This window comes from Ambystoma mexicanum, chromosome 12 (assembly GCF_040938575.1).
Source record: "Ambystoma mexicanum isolate Mex_15411 chromosome 12, UKY_AmexF1_1, whole genome shotgun sequence".
Lineage (NCBI taxonomy): Eukaryota > Metazoa > Chordata > Amphibia > Caudata > Ambystomatidae > Ambystoma > Ambystoma mexicanum.
In genome coordinates, this window is record NC_090936.1 from 186,820,950 (window position 1) to 186,839,899 (window position 18,950).

Genomic DNA, 18,950 nt, shown 5'->3' on the forward strand with positions numbered 1-18,950 from the left:
GAATGGTTTGATCCAACATGGTGGCCAAATTCTGGAACATGCTGCCAAAGGAATTCTGGACACTCCATGTTCACCTTAGTTTCATACACATGCTAAAGACTGGACCTTTCAATTCTGAATCGACATTGACACTGCACGGCAGCTGGTGGCCCCTCACCATTTTATGGCAAGTTGAACATTGGACTGAGCCACTGGCAGATACTCAGATACTGATCTTCAGTCCATAATCCTCTTAATATCATGCTGGTTCCCCTCCACCACTATGAAATGCATGCCTTAGTATGACTTTTGCCCCAGGTTGTCTCTCTGAATACTATCATAATCATCATCAAAGTTTATGTCGGACTACAAGTTCACACAACAATGCAAAAGAAAAGAAGTGCACATTGCAACGTAAAATACATCTCAACACTAGTCCTAACTAAACTACTACTATTTATATAGCGCTACGAACCCTCAGGCATCTGAGCGCTGCTTATTACCCCACGGTGTGTGGTGCTCATTTATCGACCTCGGAAGGATGAAAGGCTGACTTTGGCCCTGACAGGATTCGAACCTACGTCTGCAGGCTCTATACGGATGTCAAAGCGAGCACTCTACTCGCTGTGCTATCTGACCGGCTAAAAAAATACATACTACTGCAAAAAGAAGGCTTCAGTCATGTGGTAGTGTGGGCCATGCCACTACTGGCCCATTTATCATGCAGCCCTCAAGTGTCACCTCACACCATACCAAAATGTGACTGACATATGGGCACGCATACAATAGGTGCAATGAAACCATAGCCACTCTCTAATGTCCTACTCCTGCCTTTTGTTACCCACACACAACTTGAAATTACCCTTTCCACAAGAAAGCAAACAGCAGAACACTACACCTGCACACTCAACGCACATACCGTAGCCATGGCCAATGCATTGTTGTCTCTTGGGGAGACACGATATCCATTTAGCACACAAACACCTCATTGCTCTTAACACAAAACACCTAGAAACTCACACGCACGTAGGGCTCAGGGTTCTTCCGGTCTACATGCATCAACACAGAGAAGACCAATCTTTCATTGTCAGTGGTGAATAGTAGAAACCAGAATAGCTCAACATAATGAAACGCTTCTACTTTTATCATAATGAAATCACGTAGGTGCACTCGCGAGCTGGATTTTGCAAAAGAAATGGAACCTTTAGTAATAGTCTAATGTGCTGCATGGAGGTGAAGACTACACAAAAGAAGGTGTTTCCATCTTACAACTAGAGCCTTGGCATGGCCAATACTGAGTGTTACTCACTGTAAATATGCACATTATGTTAGCTTTGTTTAGCACAATGGGCCCCCATCAAGTACATCTGATGGATATTAGAAGCCGTCTCTGAGTTGTGAGCCTGCAGCTTTGTGCTTCATATGATTTCAGAACACTAATGCCTTAAAATATACTTATGGTAAATGTCAGGCTTATCGGTACAGCTGGTCTGTTTGGCAACTCTTAATTTAATGAGAAAAAATAGGGTTATTCTTCCATGTTAATTTAATGGATCTGAACAATGGGTGGGGGGTAGTGGGCACCTATACCCACTAGTTGTTAATTTCTAATGGTCGCAGTTCACTGGATTGACGGTAAGCCAAAAAATAACCTGTCAAAAACAATGTAAAATACAAGAAGAAAAGATCCAGGACTCTGCGCCCGATTTTATGAATACACGTTTTAATGATTAGCCCTTAAGTTAATGACATGTGTTTCGGCCTTCCCCGGCCTTTCTCAAATCAGGGCTGTTGTATGTCACAAAGTAATACACAATAAATGTAAAAGAAAGTGCCCCTCCTCAATGGGGGTCACTTAATGTGAAGTGTGTAGGTCCTTCTGGTTAGATACCCAGAGCAAGCCAATGCGGTTGACAGGAGTATTATTAAATCTTTGATCAAGGTACCTCACCAATAACTCAAGTACATGAGAGAAGGACCTACACACTTGACATTAACATAAAGAGCCCTGATTTGAGAAAGGCGAGGAAGGCCGAAACACGTGTCATTAACTTAAGGGCTAATCATTAAAACGTGTATTCATAAAATTGGGCGCAGAGTCCAGGATTTTTTCTTCTTGTATTTTACATTAAAATATACTTACCATGTACAATGGGAGTACTGTATTCTGTAAATCTCTATAATAAAGCAAGGGAGAAACTGTGACCTATTATGAGTACTTACTCTTCAACCAATTTGAAGATATTTTCATCAAATTCTGGGAAGAATACGTCGCAGTTGAAGTCTGCCATAATATCAGTGAAGTGTATCCGGCGACACAAGGGATGCTTCATTGCTTCCTGTTTCCAGATAAGAATACATTGCATTTTGTTTTGTTTATACATTTAAGTTATCAATAGTTTGCAAAGACATCATTAAAGTTCAATCAGAAAGGTACCGATATGGAACTTTATTTCAGAATGATAAAACTAGACCGGTAAATTCAGCACATGTTACAAAATTAGTTAATTTGTGTACTAAGAGCAAAAATAAAATATAAACTGTGTATTCAGAAGCCATGCTTAATTATCTTAGGTGCATCTATCATTTTATAATTGTTTACAAACTTTTGCAGACATTCTAATGATACTTCCCAGGTGCTATCCTAGCTGCACACTCAATACTGCTTGTATTAGTATACGTCAATAAAAATGTAGTAACCTTAATCCAGCATAGGATGCACTGCAAAGAGCACACACGCCTCACGTAGGTTTCAATAAACTGTGTTTCACTGACTATTCAACATAAATTCCACTTGTTTGTGTCCTCTCCAACATGCCAAAGATTTCATCGCCCAATGAAGGATATGAAATCTGAAACCGGTAGAGAGAATTTGTATGACTTGCCGATGATATGTTCACCGAGAACTATTGAATTGGTGAAATTCTATTTTGGAACAAGAACTCTGTGGAGGTTTAATGTAGAAATTGCTCACAGATGGGTTGTGGAACTAAAGAATTTCTGTTGTAGAGTCTATGAAAAGTGTCTTATTGGAAGATATCCAAAACGCTTGTGTTCTGTGGTGTGCATTGCATGCCAAAAACAAAGATCCCACGCATTCCTACAGTGCAATTTCTCCATCACCATCAAAAATGTAAACAATGTTTGACTCTACTTCACTCCTTTGCCACAAACTACAGGGATGTTTTTCTTGTGAAATATTTGGCCCCAAATTATTCTGCCTCTAAAATCTGCAACTGATTAAAACAAACCTTCATAAATAACTTTCTCAGATATCTTTCTAGCAACTCTAAGAGACAAATTCCAATTGAAACATGTGTGATACTAGCTCAAATAGACTCCATATGAGGGACAGGTTGTCTAGGTTTGTCGCCAATCCTCAAAATGTATTTGTATTAGTGTCCTCCCATATTGTAAAGCAAACTGGGCATATTAATTGGGTTAGTCAAGGCTAAGATATCCAAGAACTGATCTATGTTCTTTGTGTAACAAAAAATTGAAGATGTATTGATTTTTCAGAATGTTCAAATTGAACCAGCTCAAAATATTCTTCGGAATAAACGAAAATCCCAAATGCGAGTCACCTGAAGGTAGAGAAAATTCGAATCGCATTCCAAACAATTCTAGGGAGGCACCTGTCTTTAGTCCCTAAAGCTTCTACTACAGAGCGGTCTCGAGTTCAGACCTTTCAGCATTTAATATAGGCAGCTATACTCCATAAATATAAATGAGGGCTACCGCAGCTTTAACTTATGTTTAGGGTAAAACTACAAACAATCGCATATTGATTCATGTCAGCATCGCGGACTAGAGCGGCTATTTTGGAATTAGACCAAAACATTCCTCTTGTCAGAATTGTCTCATAACTGCCTACATAATGATGAATCCCTTGTCCAATTACAACAGCGCGATATTCCATAGAGTGCAGTGAACTTCATTTCTAATCTGCCACCACCACCCGAGCCTTCATGAGTATGTGCAATGATGCATCTAGTTTAAGAACGTTTTATGTAAATACTTCTAAAATGTGTTCATTAACTGAGATCTTTGTAGATGTCTCCTTAACATTGGCTATATGTGAGTGGGCTCTGAGACGATAATTAAGTGTATTTTCTGTGTTTATCTGGAATGAACTTTGCAATGATTAAAACACACTCTCCTGCATGAAGTTGTGGTTTCTGAAAAGTCCTGTAGTAAGAAAGTATTTGTGATTGGTAATGAGAAGTACTCACTGTGAAGGACTTAACACCTCCCAAAACCCAGATGGTTTCGATTTCTTCAGATAGGTTCTGTGTGTAAGCCAATTGAATGGCACTTTCCAAGTCACTGCAGATGTAGTGAGCATGCTTTGGTAACGACCTACAAATTAAAAAGACAAAATAAAGGTGATTAAATCATGTATATAAATCACATACTGAAAACTAGAAGAAAATGGCTGAAATATTACAAAGATATATTCACGACTACAAATTAAAAAATCTAAAAGCCAAGAAACACATCACTAAGGCCTTTCATCAAGAGAATGAACTCTCCCAAATCATTAATGAAATGGAAATAAAACTCATCTTACAGCAAATACCTAGCTACCAATCCCTAGGGAAAAAATGTAGAGGATATCACCTATCACTCAAAAAATAAAGTGGAAAAAATGCAGCATAACATTACTGTAGCATTGAGGAATGGAACGAACAGTGAAATACCTGTAAACTGCAACCAAACCATAGCACCTCGAATTAACAAACTGGACAACATCCGCACGCTGGAACGACGAGTCAACTCTAAAGTCAAAAAATCCACCCACCTATGCTCAATCAGGCAGATTATTCTGTACCTCACCTGCCCACAAAAAAGGCTACCATTATATCCTAGTTCTATCAGGAATCAATTACGTGATCAACGTTTACCTTGGAAATCCACGACACCTCATGAAGATGTTGCAGCGCATTAGATGCACAGTGGCTATTCTACTGCTCAGATTCGACATGAAAGAACACGTAACCCTAGATATGATAGCTTCTAAGGAGCCATGGTTTTAGAAAACAATTTGCTTGAAAACACTCTGTATATTTCATTTTTTGTGATGTCATCAGAGGTCAAGTATCGTGTGATGTCACATCCGCTACCCCTGGCATTTTGGTGAAATGACGTTTGGCACAGCTCTCAGTCCAAAGAAGCTGCTATGGTGAATTGGCTGCTCTGGGGAATGAGAGTTTAACGGCATGTCCCTTAGCACCAGGTGCGGGGTAACTTTCGTCAAACCATGATGTTCTTTCAGAAATGAAGCAGTATGCACCTGGTTGTGTTCCCACTTCTTCTTAAGTTTAGCTGTGGGCTTCATGGGTACATGTATATATGAACAGGAAGAACCCCGAAAAAGGGAGGGCCTGTTGAGCGACACAAAAGAAAAAGGAATGATGGTCTCTCTTGGAAACGCTTGGTCCTAGTTCCTTTTACTCTGTTCTACTTAAGTCCTTTTTCACTTGTAAACCCACCTCCTATTTGCCATCATCCTCTCATTTATCTTCTGCCCTCCCTTCAATCTCTTCCACCTCTTTCTATCTCTCCTGTGTTCCTATAATGTACAGGCGGACTCAAGCTGGCATTAATCAATACAAGTAATTTAGGGACCTACGATGTGGCCTCATGAGTGACACATTAATCACTTTTCATTTAAGGACGCATGGGAGGTTTTACCAACATAGGAAATGGTCTACGAGCCCAAGGAGGCCACGCAACACTGATTTGGAAGCTGGGACTGGGTGAAGGTGGCCAACATTGGGCCAGTTGGCGTCCAACCGGTTATGCCCTGGTTCTTTCATTAAGATGCAGAGAGCAGGATTGGGAACGAATAATGGGTACGAATTTTAGGTGGAAGAAAGGGATTATAAGATTCTCAATATGAAAATGCACACGCTTTTCTTTAATTTGTCAAGTTAAATGACCTAAATTAAATGTCACTTACAATAAATAATACATTTTCAAGTTTATTTCGGAAAGCAAATCAGCATTTCCACAAAAACATGACAGTAATAATGAAGAAAAAAACACATATAAACAGGCAACTGGAGATCACAGAGGTGAGGATAATGACCCTTCCCCCAACGTATGTATGGCCCTGGGATAATGACCCTTCCCCAACTTATGGCCCTGGGATAATGACCCTTCCCCCAACGTATGACCCTGGGATAATGCCCCTTCCTCAGCCTAAGGCCCTGGGATAATGACCCTTCCCCAACTTATGGCCCTGGAATAATGTCCCTTCCCCAACTTTTGGCCCTTGGAAAATGACCCTTCCCCACCTTATGGCCCTCGGCTTCGCCTGGGATAATGACACTTCCCCACCTTATGGCCCTGGGATAATGACCCTTCCCCACCTTATGGCCCTGGGCTTCGCCTGGGATGGTGACCCTTCCTCAACTTATGGCCCTGGGATAATGACCCTTCCCCACCTTATGGCCCTGGGCTTCGCCTGGGATGGTGACCCTTTCCCACCTTATGGCCCTGGGATAATGACACTTTCCCCAACTCATGGCCCTGGACTTCACCTCTGGCCATAACTTGGTAGCGGGTCACTATCCCACGATAACAACACCTCTCTCAGTCTATAAGGTTAAACAAGATTAGCTGTAAATGATGGCAAGCAGATTTTAGAGTCACAAAAGCTCACTTCAGAAAACACATGTGACACAAAAGGCAATTTCACAGAGCATACCTCATGGTTGTGGTCAAAAGAACAGTTAGGCAATTCCGCAAAGGCATGTAGTCCCCTGTAAACTGAGCAGAAGTCTTTCGTCCCCAAATAATTAGATTCTTCTTTCCTGAATGATGCAAACACATTTTTGTGGGTGTGTCCTCTACAAACACAATCCTTATTGACAATGCAGAGTGAATAGCTTTACATTTTACAATTACACATTGCAGAGAGAGCAGGCATTCGATGATAGCATAACACATTAGGGTTGGCATAGGTACAAATGTGCAAGTGCATTCAGCCTGGTGAGCTGTCCTTTATGGCACATTCATATTATAATTTCGGTAGCACTTGTTATATTTGCACATCATTTGAATATTCATTACATAAAGTTTAGCTGGCATTAGTTTCCAGAGAGCACCCCTGGGCCTCATTATATGGTTGGCGTGCTGTACATTTTTGGTAGAGATTCCATTACTGCTGCTTTTTTGGCAGCAATGGAATTGCCTCCAACTTTACCGCACCACAGCATTTAGCTGGAGGTAAAGCCACCACATTACATGAAAAAATCAGGCAATTTACTTGGCAGAATTACCGCTTGTGGTAAATTTGAAAATTCCCCTGGAGTCATGTAGACTCCAAAGATGAGGTTCAACACTGCCTTACCAGCACTCATAATCCTGCAGTAAAAGCGTGGGACGAGTGGTGATCATGGCAAATAGTTTTGGCTGTAATTATTTAGAAACACCACCGAATTACCATCAAACTCGTAATGAGGATGTTTCATTCAGTGTGTGCCAAAATGAGTGGGGTGTGTGTAGTAAAGAAGGCTCCACAGGTCTCAAGGTAAGTTGTACTCTTTAATGTCCAGGTCCAGTTCCTTCTTCACATAACAGGATTGTAGGGGAAACACTAAGACAAGCAGCAGGGAGAAACACTGGGACAGCCCCACATCCCATAAGCACCTTAACTCCACTGACTAGTCCCAACCGTCAATAGTAGAACACCTGAACCCACACATTCCACACGATGACACCCTCATCATTCCACAAGCTCATAAGCCTACATTATAATACTTCCCCCTCCCTTGGGAAAACAACAAGGAACAAGGGAAAAATGACCAGAACAAACCCAAGTCATCACAAGACAAGCACTGCACTACTAAACATGGCGGCCGTCCAAGTTAGCAGTACTGCACCCACATAAGGAAAACTCTCACTGGGCCAACCAGACCACAACCACAACGGTGCTCCACGGGCCCACCAGGACCACAACCACACCTAACCACTACACTACCACCAGCGACCAAGTCCAGATCAAATGCCCAATTAATTCCGAAATTAGTACATTCATAACCTAACCAACCCACCAGCGAATCCAACACCTCCATTCCAAACACCTCGGTGAAAACCTGCGAGGAACAAAAATAATAAAGAAATGCACTTCCACTGTTCCGAGCTGCCCCTCGGAAACCGGGACTGCCACTCCCAGTCACACAGTTCATCATAGAACACAACTACCTAACAAAACCAACACCAACATGGCACTAACATCCTCCCACTCTGGTATGCCCCCCAGAGTCTCAGAACTGCCACTTCTGAGCACAAACCCGCTCAAAAGAGCACAACAAATGCCCAACACCACCGAGGTACCACGCAATTAAACCAACAGTCCACTGCACCAACATCTTAAAAAGTAATGACCTAACACCCTAACCAACATTAGATCTGAAAAGGCTTATTGACAACTTCACCACTTCACCACGCCCCCTGCACAAACGGTATGACCAAAATTGGGGCAAGGTAATACCACTGCCAGGACAAAATGCCACAGCCTGGCATAGAAACATACTTTCCAACTCCTCAGACGGGCACATGCCTCTAAATGAACTCAAATAAGTCCAAAGAACAAGGTGAGAATGACGTACTCACCCAAATGTATCCACCGGAATCGCGGACCCACCCGGCTTCCGCAACCCACGAAAAAAAACAGAGAAGAACCCAAACACGCGTGGGTTTGTATCCCATCCTCGTCGCCAGTGTAGTAAAGAAGGCTCCACACCTCTCAAGGTAAGTTGTACTCTTTAATGTCCAGGTCCAGTTCCTTCTTCACATAACAGGATTGTAGGGGAAACACTAAGACAAGCAAAAGGGAGAAACAATGGGACAGCCCCACACCCCATAAGCACCTTAACTCCACTGACTAGTCCCAACCGTCAATAGTAGAACACCTGAACCCACACATTCCACACGATGACACCCTCATCATTCCACAAGCTCATAAGCCTACATTATAACAGTGTGCACACAGACACTATCTTCAGATTACAGGAGCTATGCGTCGGCCACATCGTTAGGTCACCACCTAGTCAGGACAACAAACAGGACCGTGTAGGCTGAACTCAGACCTACTGTCACCAACTCTCCACAGTGACGTCACACTTGCAAGGAGCTAACTACAGATAAATCGGTGACTGTGATGAATTTGTCGTAGAGTAATTTTGCTGAGTGGACGGGACATCTAAAGGAAAGGGGCCCCTGCCAAATGAGGAGGACAAAATGGTGTACCACTAACGTTTTTAGATTACATCTGATTTTGTGCCTGTCATCACTCCACTTTTACCCCATCCATCACCTCACTGTGACGCACGCCAGGGAACTGGGCTGGGTGGAAGACCGTGGCAAGGTATCCTCAGAGAGCTGTGAGCCACTCCGCCCTCCGCCTTTGGTCCTCTCAGGGGTGTTGCTAGATCTGGAAAAGATTCGGGGCTACACCAATGTCAGGACTGTTCAGACTCGGGGCTCGCTAGCATTTTGAGAGTAGCCCCTGAGTTTCTATCCGGGGCTACAACCACATGATCTGGGGCTTTTGGCCCCACAGTCGCCCCGTAGCAACGCTTCTGGCCCTAATCACCATGGTTGCAGTAAAATAGCTCTAAGAATAGTTTCACAGAAAATGTTCCTCCCTGGCTGGCTGCAGGTTGTGTGACTTTTCCCCCCTTCTCTGAGCGAGAGGCCCGTGATTGAGACCGAAGGAGAGGTTTTCCGCAGACCCCAACACACGCCTCTTATTTGAGCGGGACGAGGTGAAAATACACGGCATGGATCAAACCTAAGTGGCACTGAAGCAGACAACTGTATTGAAAAAGAACACAATTGGTTTGGTATAGTACTTCAACTTCCCCCTTCTCGGCTGTCAATGATAATCAGTTTGTTGTCAGTCAATGTATCAACTTCATAAGGAGTGCTAAAATAGTCCCTCTGCGAGTTGGAACCGCTGAATACAGATTATGTGCTCCACATCCTATTGGCAAAGGGAGCGCTTAATATCCTATGCTATCAAAGATGTCTGGTAAGAAAGTGTGCCCTTCTAGTATTACCACAATGCAATGAACTGCACGATTTAAACGCAGTCAACATATCCACAATTAGGCAGCCTACTTGCCTTGAATTGATGCTGCCTTACTTATTTACGTGTGTTAGGCAGCGGCAGACACCTTTCAGGTCCCACGCCCACATGTTGTCTCCCTGCACACAACACATTTTTCATCTGAAGTGAGGGACTGGTCATGTCATAACCACTATTTAAATAAATAAAGAGCATTTGTTTAAATGCAATTCTTAAACCTAATGGCCATCCATAATAGTTGAAGGTCTAAAAATGAATCAGACTCAAACAAGAAAGAGGAAGGTTTTGAGTTTTCCTCTGAACTGGAGGTGATCTTCCAAAGAGTGCACATGAGTTGGAAATAAGTTCCAAAATGGATTCCTGCAGGTCATGCCCTGAAGTCCCCAAGCTACCTGAGTAAGTCAGCATCTCTGGAGGCCTCTGATCCACCAGAAGTAAGGACATACGCAGACTTGAATCCCACTGGTGCAGAACCAGAAGACAGGCCTTCTCCATCTACACCCTCAGATTCTGGAACCCCCTCCCATCAATACCACACTTGCTCCTTGCTTCTACATTTCAGCAAGGAGCTCAAGACCCTCCTCTTCAAGGAATGGGTCCTCCTTAAAACAGAGGTCCATACACCCTCAACTCCCCACCGGTGGTCAAAGTGTATGAAAAGAAGCAGTGGAACTATGCTCCTTGGTGGCCTGCCCCCACTCCCCAAAAACCCTATTGCCACCCCCCCTCCAGCACACAATACAAACCCCTAAACAAATGCACCTGATGCTTAAGGGAACATTCAGGACAGTGCACTGAAGTGCACGTTTCAACTTCTTCCTACACTTTTATTTTAAAACGGAACCATTCTGGAACAGTTAAATTATAAAATAAAATATAGGAACAGTAAAACCCAATTTATAAAGTAGAGGAGCACCGCTCCCAACCACTTCCCCCCACCTCACCTAGGTAAGTGTGATCTGCTCCCCCTTGTTTCCTCCCCTGCTTGCTGGCAGATCCCACGCTGCCAAATTGTCGACCCTGCCGCTCCCCCTGCGTTTGTTTCCCACACCCTTGTATCTCTGCTTCCAACACTGTGTCCGTCCCCCCCCTATGATTTGTAAAGCTCTCTGTTGCTCCCCGAAGCTAGGTCTACGTTCAATAAATACCCTACTAATAATGACAATAAAAAGTGATGCTGCACAAAGCGGGAATGTGGGGTCACTCATTTGTCTCCGTCTGGTTTATGACATGACCAGAGAGAGAGAGACAGAAATCTAAGTAGGGGCATAGCATTTCAGAAACCCTTGCTGGACGAAGTTAGGACTCACACCATGTGTAGTGCCCTGTGTGCAATGCACAACGACTTGAACTCATTTTGGCATGCCACCGGCAACCACCGCAGTTGCCTAAGAGCTGAAGACACATGGTGGAATCTTCAATGTCTAAGCAACAAGCATATCCCTCAAACAGAAGGATGTCTTTAAATGGGTATCTATGATCACCAAGGGCCAGTGTGCAGACAATCCATCCTCTCTACCCAGTATATTCAGGCATGATCACTGCCCACCTACGTATAGACAGCGCACGCTTAGCAACCTCAAACAGTAGCACGATGAGCAAACACACGATAGATCTTTGTGTTACCATGCAGCAATGATTGTCAAGATTTATTTTGAAATATGTCTGTTCATTCTCTCATTAATAAGTTTGGACTCCTATGTGATAATAAAGACCAACACATCTAGTAACTGTGAAAATGTAAAATACATGAATATCTGCAACCTATTTTGAAAAAAATAGTAAAATAAAAAATAAAACTTTAATACTGCTGAACGCCAACAATGCACATATCCCTCTCCATAGTAGCACCTGCAATGCCCTATGATCCTATGATGCCCAGGCAGCTATGGAAGGCTTCAAAGTCTGACCATCCCTGAGCTGAATACTGCACACACAAGGATGCTAGACGTTATCCGCAGCATCCCTTTCTTCCTGCCCTCTTTGTCACTATCCACATTTGCCTATCGCGCAGCCTGTTCTTGATTGGCCACTAGGCTTGGCAGTCTAGACTGAGAATAACAATTCTGTAGGAAAAATGAAACACGGCAGTATATGCTGCCATTCCTTAAGGGTCCACTTGAGTACATATTGAGCCCATCACACAGCTGTACACTATTTAAGGTAGTATCATGTTATCTCTCAAATCACCCTTGTATAAATAGTCCCATCCCCTTCAGGCACCTCTGAATGTATCCTCCTAGCTGATTTTGATCGAGTATCTGGCTAATGGAGCCCTTGAAGGATCCGGTTTTCCCTTCTTCCCTTCTCGACCCCTAACTTGTGTGTCTCCCCACGCTGGCCTATACACCGCCATCTCCTGGCGCTGACACTTTTCTCAGATGGCTTGGCAAGTCCCAGATTATCCTCTCTGTGAAAGAGTGGATGTTTGATGCACCTCGGGGAAGAAGCCTCCATACTTCAAGGGTACGCTTGAACACATCCATCACACAATGATATGATAAGATATGGCATTTATAACGCACCTACACACAAGTGTTTCAAGGCGCGACGAGACAAGGGAGGGGGGACAGAGGGAAGACAGACAGCGATCCTACTAGGCCAGGTGTCGTTCAGATCGCGCAAGTGCATGGGAAAGAGAAAAGTGTGACGGAGGGGGGGGGTGCAGTACATGGGATAAAGAATAATAACAATAAGTAAAGTACTGCCAGCTGGTGGCAAGTGCAAGCATAAGTGCAGACATCCGGGAACCATGCAGTGTCCCCAGTACTACCGCTAGAATCTGCCATCTCAGAAAATGCTGGGCTTTATGAGCAGGTTTTATTGCTTGCCCTGAGGTCAGCAATCCATATAACCAATCAGCAATGACTGCACGCATACACTACCATAACCATAATCCCTTTCGCCCATATTCCATTTGCTCTTTCCATTTGTCTGCCGGATGGTATCTTATTCCCACCTCTCTTTTTCTCTCACCTCTCTTCCGCGGGCACTATACACCACCTCTTCAGGCAAGCTTTGGCACTGTAAAACCATGACTGTGGTGATGGGGGCAGTGCAATTGCTTTTTACATATCATAATATAGTTTCCTCCCCAATACCCTTTGGGCTACCATTGCCCCCACTCCCCTTTACCTGGGGACTGTGGCCACTCTTAAACCTATCCACCAAACCATCAACGCTTCTACAAAATGTACTACCTAGCTATTGTTTTTTGCCGATATTCCAATCTTAATATTTGTGTTCTATATTTTTGCTGCCACTATTACTGTGGCTGCACAAGTCATTTCATTGTGACGCCATAGATATCCCGTGGTTGACCTTGAAAACGAATGTGCTACTGCAGATGTGTTCCGCCTGAGTGGTCCTAAAACAGGTCCCGCAATATATATGAGGCATTCATTCGTGGAGTAGAATTAACCCCTTAAGTGCCAGCGACGAGTATGCACGTCCTTTTTGCATAGACTTGCATAACAGCCTGGCACTGCATAGACTTGCATAACAGCCTGGCACTTTGGCCTAGAAAGACAGCTGTATTCTTAAGCAATGCTGCCACCTTTTGGCAAGTTAACGTTTGAAACGTGAGAAAATAATTCCATCTGTTAGTTGTATGTAAATAGCTATCGAAATACTTTTGCTAGGAGCAAAAGCTGGTATGCGACGTCACGTGGGTCCCAACGACTAATTGACGACACAAACTTCCTGAATGAGAATACGTATGATCGATTAACCAATGTTTTAGCATGGAAGGTGATAAACAGGAGAGTTGGCTGTTAACTGATGTGCCCTCACAACGCTCACACACAATATTTAACAGAACGTCAGAAAAGAGAACAAAAAAACCCACAGATTTCCAACCAATCACCGCTAAAAAGACTAATTACATCTCTCTGAACCGTCCCAGAAACGTCTGCACATGAAGGCAGAGCTGGGTCACTTGCTCACTTATGTTTGCTTTGCTAGGGACGACGCACGGCTCCTGAAGGCATCCTCAGAGAGCTAGACTTGGGCCGGCAGGGGGTTTAACCCCATTCCTTCCTCCAAAATCAATTGTTGCTCTTTCAACATTAACATTACTCAGCCTTTGTCGCTCTCTGAGCTCTCTTCTTATCCCACACTCTCCAATTGGGCATCATCCAGGGCTCTACAGCATTTGGGTCCATATGTTTTTGGACTACAACTCCCATCAGCCCTAGTCTGCATAGTCAATGTGGAGGAATCATGGGAGTCGTAGTCCAAAAACCTCTGAAGAGCGATAGGTTGGAGACCCCGATCTATGCAAAGGCGGGGACTAAGACACAAAGAGTGGAGCACATCTAACGCAGGGGATGCTGGAGGTGGGGTGGCAGAGTTGCTGAAAAAAACGTTGCTCTTCTCATGTTCCTTTGCTGTTACTTTTCTCCCACTGTGAAGCTTGAAGCCATGCATCCAGAGCATTAGTCACCCTGACAGAGTCAGCGGTAGTGGAGCAGTACCCGGTATTTCCTGGCGCCCAGAGCTGCTGCACACTTTGCCCACCTCTAGAAATGGTGCTGCATGCAAGAAATATGCAGGCAGTGGCTGAAGACGTTGTAAAGGAACAAGTCCGACCATAGCCCTTACAGCGCCCGGGGAGACACTAAATTTAGCACTCTCCCCACCACCAGCCAAGACAGCAGGGGGGGTGCCAAATTTGGCAGTGCGCTGATGCCGCTGCCAAACAAGCAGGGGGCAGCAAAGCTGGTGTGGCAGATGCGCTCTATTGAAATGGAAAGTGCCCCACTCCTGTGCTGGAGCTGGCCGATTATCACTTAGAGCGCCTGCAACACCAGCAGCGGGCAGCTTTGAAAGGCAGCCCCCTGCTGCTGCAGCAGCAGCACTCTATTGAAATGAACATTTTCATAGGGTGCCTTCACCACACCAGCTCGGGGGACCGTTGAAAGACTCCTCTGTGATTGGAATGCCCGGGCTCATGTGGCGCCCCGGGCGACTGCCCGGGTCACCCATGCCTAAAGCCGGCTCTCTAAGGAATACAGAAAATAACGGATATCCCAGAATCAAACCGTTTCTACCCATAGCCGTGGTACTTTTTTTGACTATGGCATTACTAACCACTGAGACCTTTGACACTAGATGTGCAAGGGTCGCATAGTCAGTATCTTGGGATGCATCACTCGTCTCTATTGCTGACATTGAATTTTATCACTGGATGTTTTTCGGAGAGCTTTTCCTCAGACAGTTCTATAATGTGACCACGGCGTTGCCTGGCAGGGTGCGGGCTATAGCGAGGGCTATAGTTCCTCTGATGTGAGTCCTTGCTATATTGCTTGGACACGAAGTGTACGCGTTGTCCTTTGTAGCCCTTCCTTTTCACAGTCAGATCCTTAGAACTTAATAGAATTTGCAAGCCTCATTCAGAGTGTGCCGGTCCAGTAACAACGTTGCCGGTAGGCCTACTGGCACTGCTGTTGCCGGACCGGCACACTGCGAGTCTGCGGGCGGCTGCCATCCTGCCTGCCAGGTCTGACCTTGCGGGCGGGACAGCAGTCTCCCGCAGACTTTCACGGAAGCACCGGCACCGTTTTTAACGGTGCCGGTGCTTCCGTCATCCCCATCGCCATTGAGTCCTATGGGACTCGAATGGGAATGGGGATTAATGCTTTTCCAGCGCCTGACTTCCAGGAACACCGGGGTCGTAATCCCTCGGTGTTTCCGGCAAGCCAGGCGCTGGAAAATGTTGCAAGTCGGGCGGCAACCCGCCGGCAGCACCGGCTGGGTTACTGCCATACTTGTAATGAGGCATATGTGCATGTTTAGAAAATAATGTGTTTTTGCTCCTGTTTTCCAACTCTCCTTAGGTTCTACCTCCACCTGGGTGCATAAGGGTCTGTAACGCGTGCACACTTCCTGTATGTGGCTGTCTGTGCTTAGGTGTTTGTGACAGAGGACAACCACAAACGGCAACAGGTGGCTAGAAGAGTTGAAGACAGAAGAACCCTTTGGTTTCTAGGTGGGAACAGGTGTTTCTGGCAGCCGCTGCCCCCCTGAACCTAAAATGGATCTTTGATCAGAGTACCCTTTTGACCATGAAGACAAGTGCGCTGTCTTCTTCATGCACACTGTGGTGGTGCTGCAGATGCAACGACCTGTGTCAGGTCGCCTGTGCATGAAGCACAGAAGACTAAACACAGGAGGAATTTCCCTTGAACTTTATTGTTATGTAAGATAACAAAACCGGTGTGATATTGTGTCATCTGCCCATTGATGTTGCAGGTTTCTCAGGGGTTCCTTTTCTTCTGACTTTATTCCTCAAGAGTAAACAGTTTCTCCACCAGTTGCAAAGTCCCCTGAACTAGGTGTTATCACAGCTGTTGTATCTTTCTCAGAGTGAGAGTGGTCCAACGGTTATTGGTATCTTCCTCTGACTATTCGTCCTTACTCAACTCTGTGATCACTGTCTCTTCAAGTCCCTGGGTCCACTCCTAGAAACCTGGACAACTCCTCCTCTCTCCTCCCTGCCAGGGGCTTGTTGCCCCTCCCAGCACCACTGGCTGCCTTGGGCTGGCCTGGCCTCCTCATACCCTACTGCTCGTCTGAGCTACAGGCTACTTCGTAGCCTCTGCTGTTGTTACTTCCACACTTACTATCCCTGTTTCCTTTGTGGTCACCTCCTCCTCTGGTGTCCCTCCTTCACTATTGTAGCTGCAGCCTTCTCCTCTGATGTTACACCCACTATGTCCTCCCCTCCTCCTGTAATGCCACTTCTACCTCCTTCTCTTCTACTATTTCCTCCACTGATGATGTTGCTGCCTATTCCTGACTCTTCTCCCTCTGTCACCTTCATCATCTCCTAATCACTCCTCACTTCACCACTGTCTCGCCACTTGAAGCAGCCTTCGCCAACAACTCATCATGCCTCACTAGAGCGGAGTGTTTTTATAGTCTGTTACCTTCTCCACTGGATGGGTCTTCTAATGAGGGTCTGTGGGTGTGGCTGGCAGTTTGGTGAAGGACGTGATTGGTTGCCCACGCTAAGTGCCCCTGAGGCAGTTCTCGGCTCAAGGGGATTGATCAAGTCTATAACTGGGTTGTCCACCATCTTGGTCTTATTCCACCCACTCTTCTGGCTGCTGCCGGTGATGTGCTGAACTCCTCGGTGTTTCGAGCATGTGATTGCAAGACTAGCAACCTACTGGATAAGCGTTTGTACTCCTTCGTTTCCCCAGACATATGAGTATGACTAGCAGCATTGTATCCTCGCGGGAGGCGGGAGAATGTCTTTCTGACGAGCAATGTCAGTCAAACTATCCTTCCCTTGTTGCACTCTCAGCATTTGGGAAGTTGTGAACCTGTGGCCCCTCAGAGTTCACTGCAGGTCTGGTGAACTATCAGAGAATAATTATTTGATGTACTGAGAAAAGTTGTAATAGTATCTAAACACCCACCACAATTGACAGGTTCCGGCAAACCTTATTCCTTAAATCTAAAGCTTCCTTTTCGAATGTTATAAGTTTGGTTCTGTTCAGGGCATGCTTCAGGCACTTTCATTTGGGCTGAGGGTGAATTAGTGTTGTTCTGCAGCGAATCCCAAATGGTTTGGGTAGGGGCAAAGCTGTCACGATGGGCATACCCCACTGGGTTGGTGATGTGGAGGAAGTCTATACTGCCAAGACTGGCCTTAGGTGTGGCACTGTGATTTCCCCCCCCCCCCAAAGAAGTGGGGACCAATGTGGGGTGATCCAGGGATCCTTCCTGTATCACCCCAGGCTCAGCATCTTCCGGCTTGTGGTGTACCCCATCCCACTGAGTCACCATCTTGGTGGTCCACTGAGCCAGGTGGGGGGCTTTATCACACATCTCCTCTTCTTTTGACTGGTTCTTTCGATCGTTAAAAGGCCATCTGCTCATATAGACCACATTGGTTTCGCAGAATTCTTCTCTGTGGACTGATGGAAAGGTCAAGGGCTGAGGGTGCAAAACCACTCATCTCTCTAAGTGGTCAACTTGGCTCTTGATAACCAAGTCAGGAAGGCATGATTTGCAATTAAGATAAAGTGTCATCCGGCAAGATAATACTTAAGTGTCTCAATGGCCCACGTATAGCTATGCACTACTACTGCTAATGAAAAATGTGGGCTGTTTCACCCCCATATCTAGTTTGTGACAGCACTGTTCTCTGAATGACTCATGAGGCATCTTTTTGGAGGATAAATGGTTCCTCAATGTTTAGCATGATTAGGAGGGTAGGGTGATGTAGGGAACACTTCCATAGATTAAAGGCCTCCCTTTACACACGGATCATTGAATCCAACTGCACTTTGACTCCTCAAGTTGATCCATGATTGGGCCAGCGATAGTTGAAATGTCTGCTATGAAACTCTGATAACTGCTGGCCAGGCCCAAAAAGGCTTGAAGTTATCTGTTGGATTGGAGAACTAGAAAGTGTTTCATGCTTTTCACCTTGACTGATTTGGTCTAGATTGTCCATGCCCTAACTTGAAAATCCATGCATTTAACTGAAGACAGGACACAATGGCATTTACTGGGATTAATTGCTAGTTCAACTTTCTGAGGCTGCGGGTCACCATATAAAAATGCTTTACATTCTCCGCCCAGCTATTATTGTAGATGACAATGCCGTCCAGATAAGCACATGAGAAACCCAGATGGGGCTGGAACACCACATGCATCACTTTCTTGAAGGTAACTTCCCCCTTGAGGTGAAAGGGAAGTTTTGTGAAGTGACAAAGTCCCATGTATGTGACAAATGCCATCTTGTCCTGCCTTCAGTGGTCCACAGTATTTGCCAATAACCCTTTTGGGGATTGAAGTTGAAGATGCATTTCTCAGGCTCAATCTTCTTGATCATCTCCTCAATCAAGGGCAATGGGGA

At 45.0% G+C, this 18,950-nt stretch overlaps 1 protein-coding gene across 1 annotated transcript in view; it reads right to left on the reverse strand.

Annotated features, from left to right (window-relative positions):
- Positions 1 to 18,950, reverse strand: part of LOC138513427 (dihydrofolate reductase-like) — a 50,516-nt gene that overhangs the window by 4,631 nt on the left and 26,935 nt on the right. Inside the window, exons 4-6 of the mRNA XM_069628272.1 lie at positions 6,692 to 6,797; positions 4,212 to 4,338; positions 2,203 to 2,318 (exon numbers count right to left, since the gene is read on the reverse strand). Of these exons, the coding sequence (XP_069484373.1) occupies positions 2,203 to 2,318; positions 4,212 to 4,338; positions 6,692 to 6,797 (349 nt within the window). The remainder of the gene's footprint in view (positions 1 to 2,202; positions 2,319 to 4,211; positions 4,339 to 6,691; positions 6,798 to 18,950) is intronic.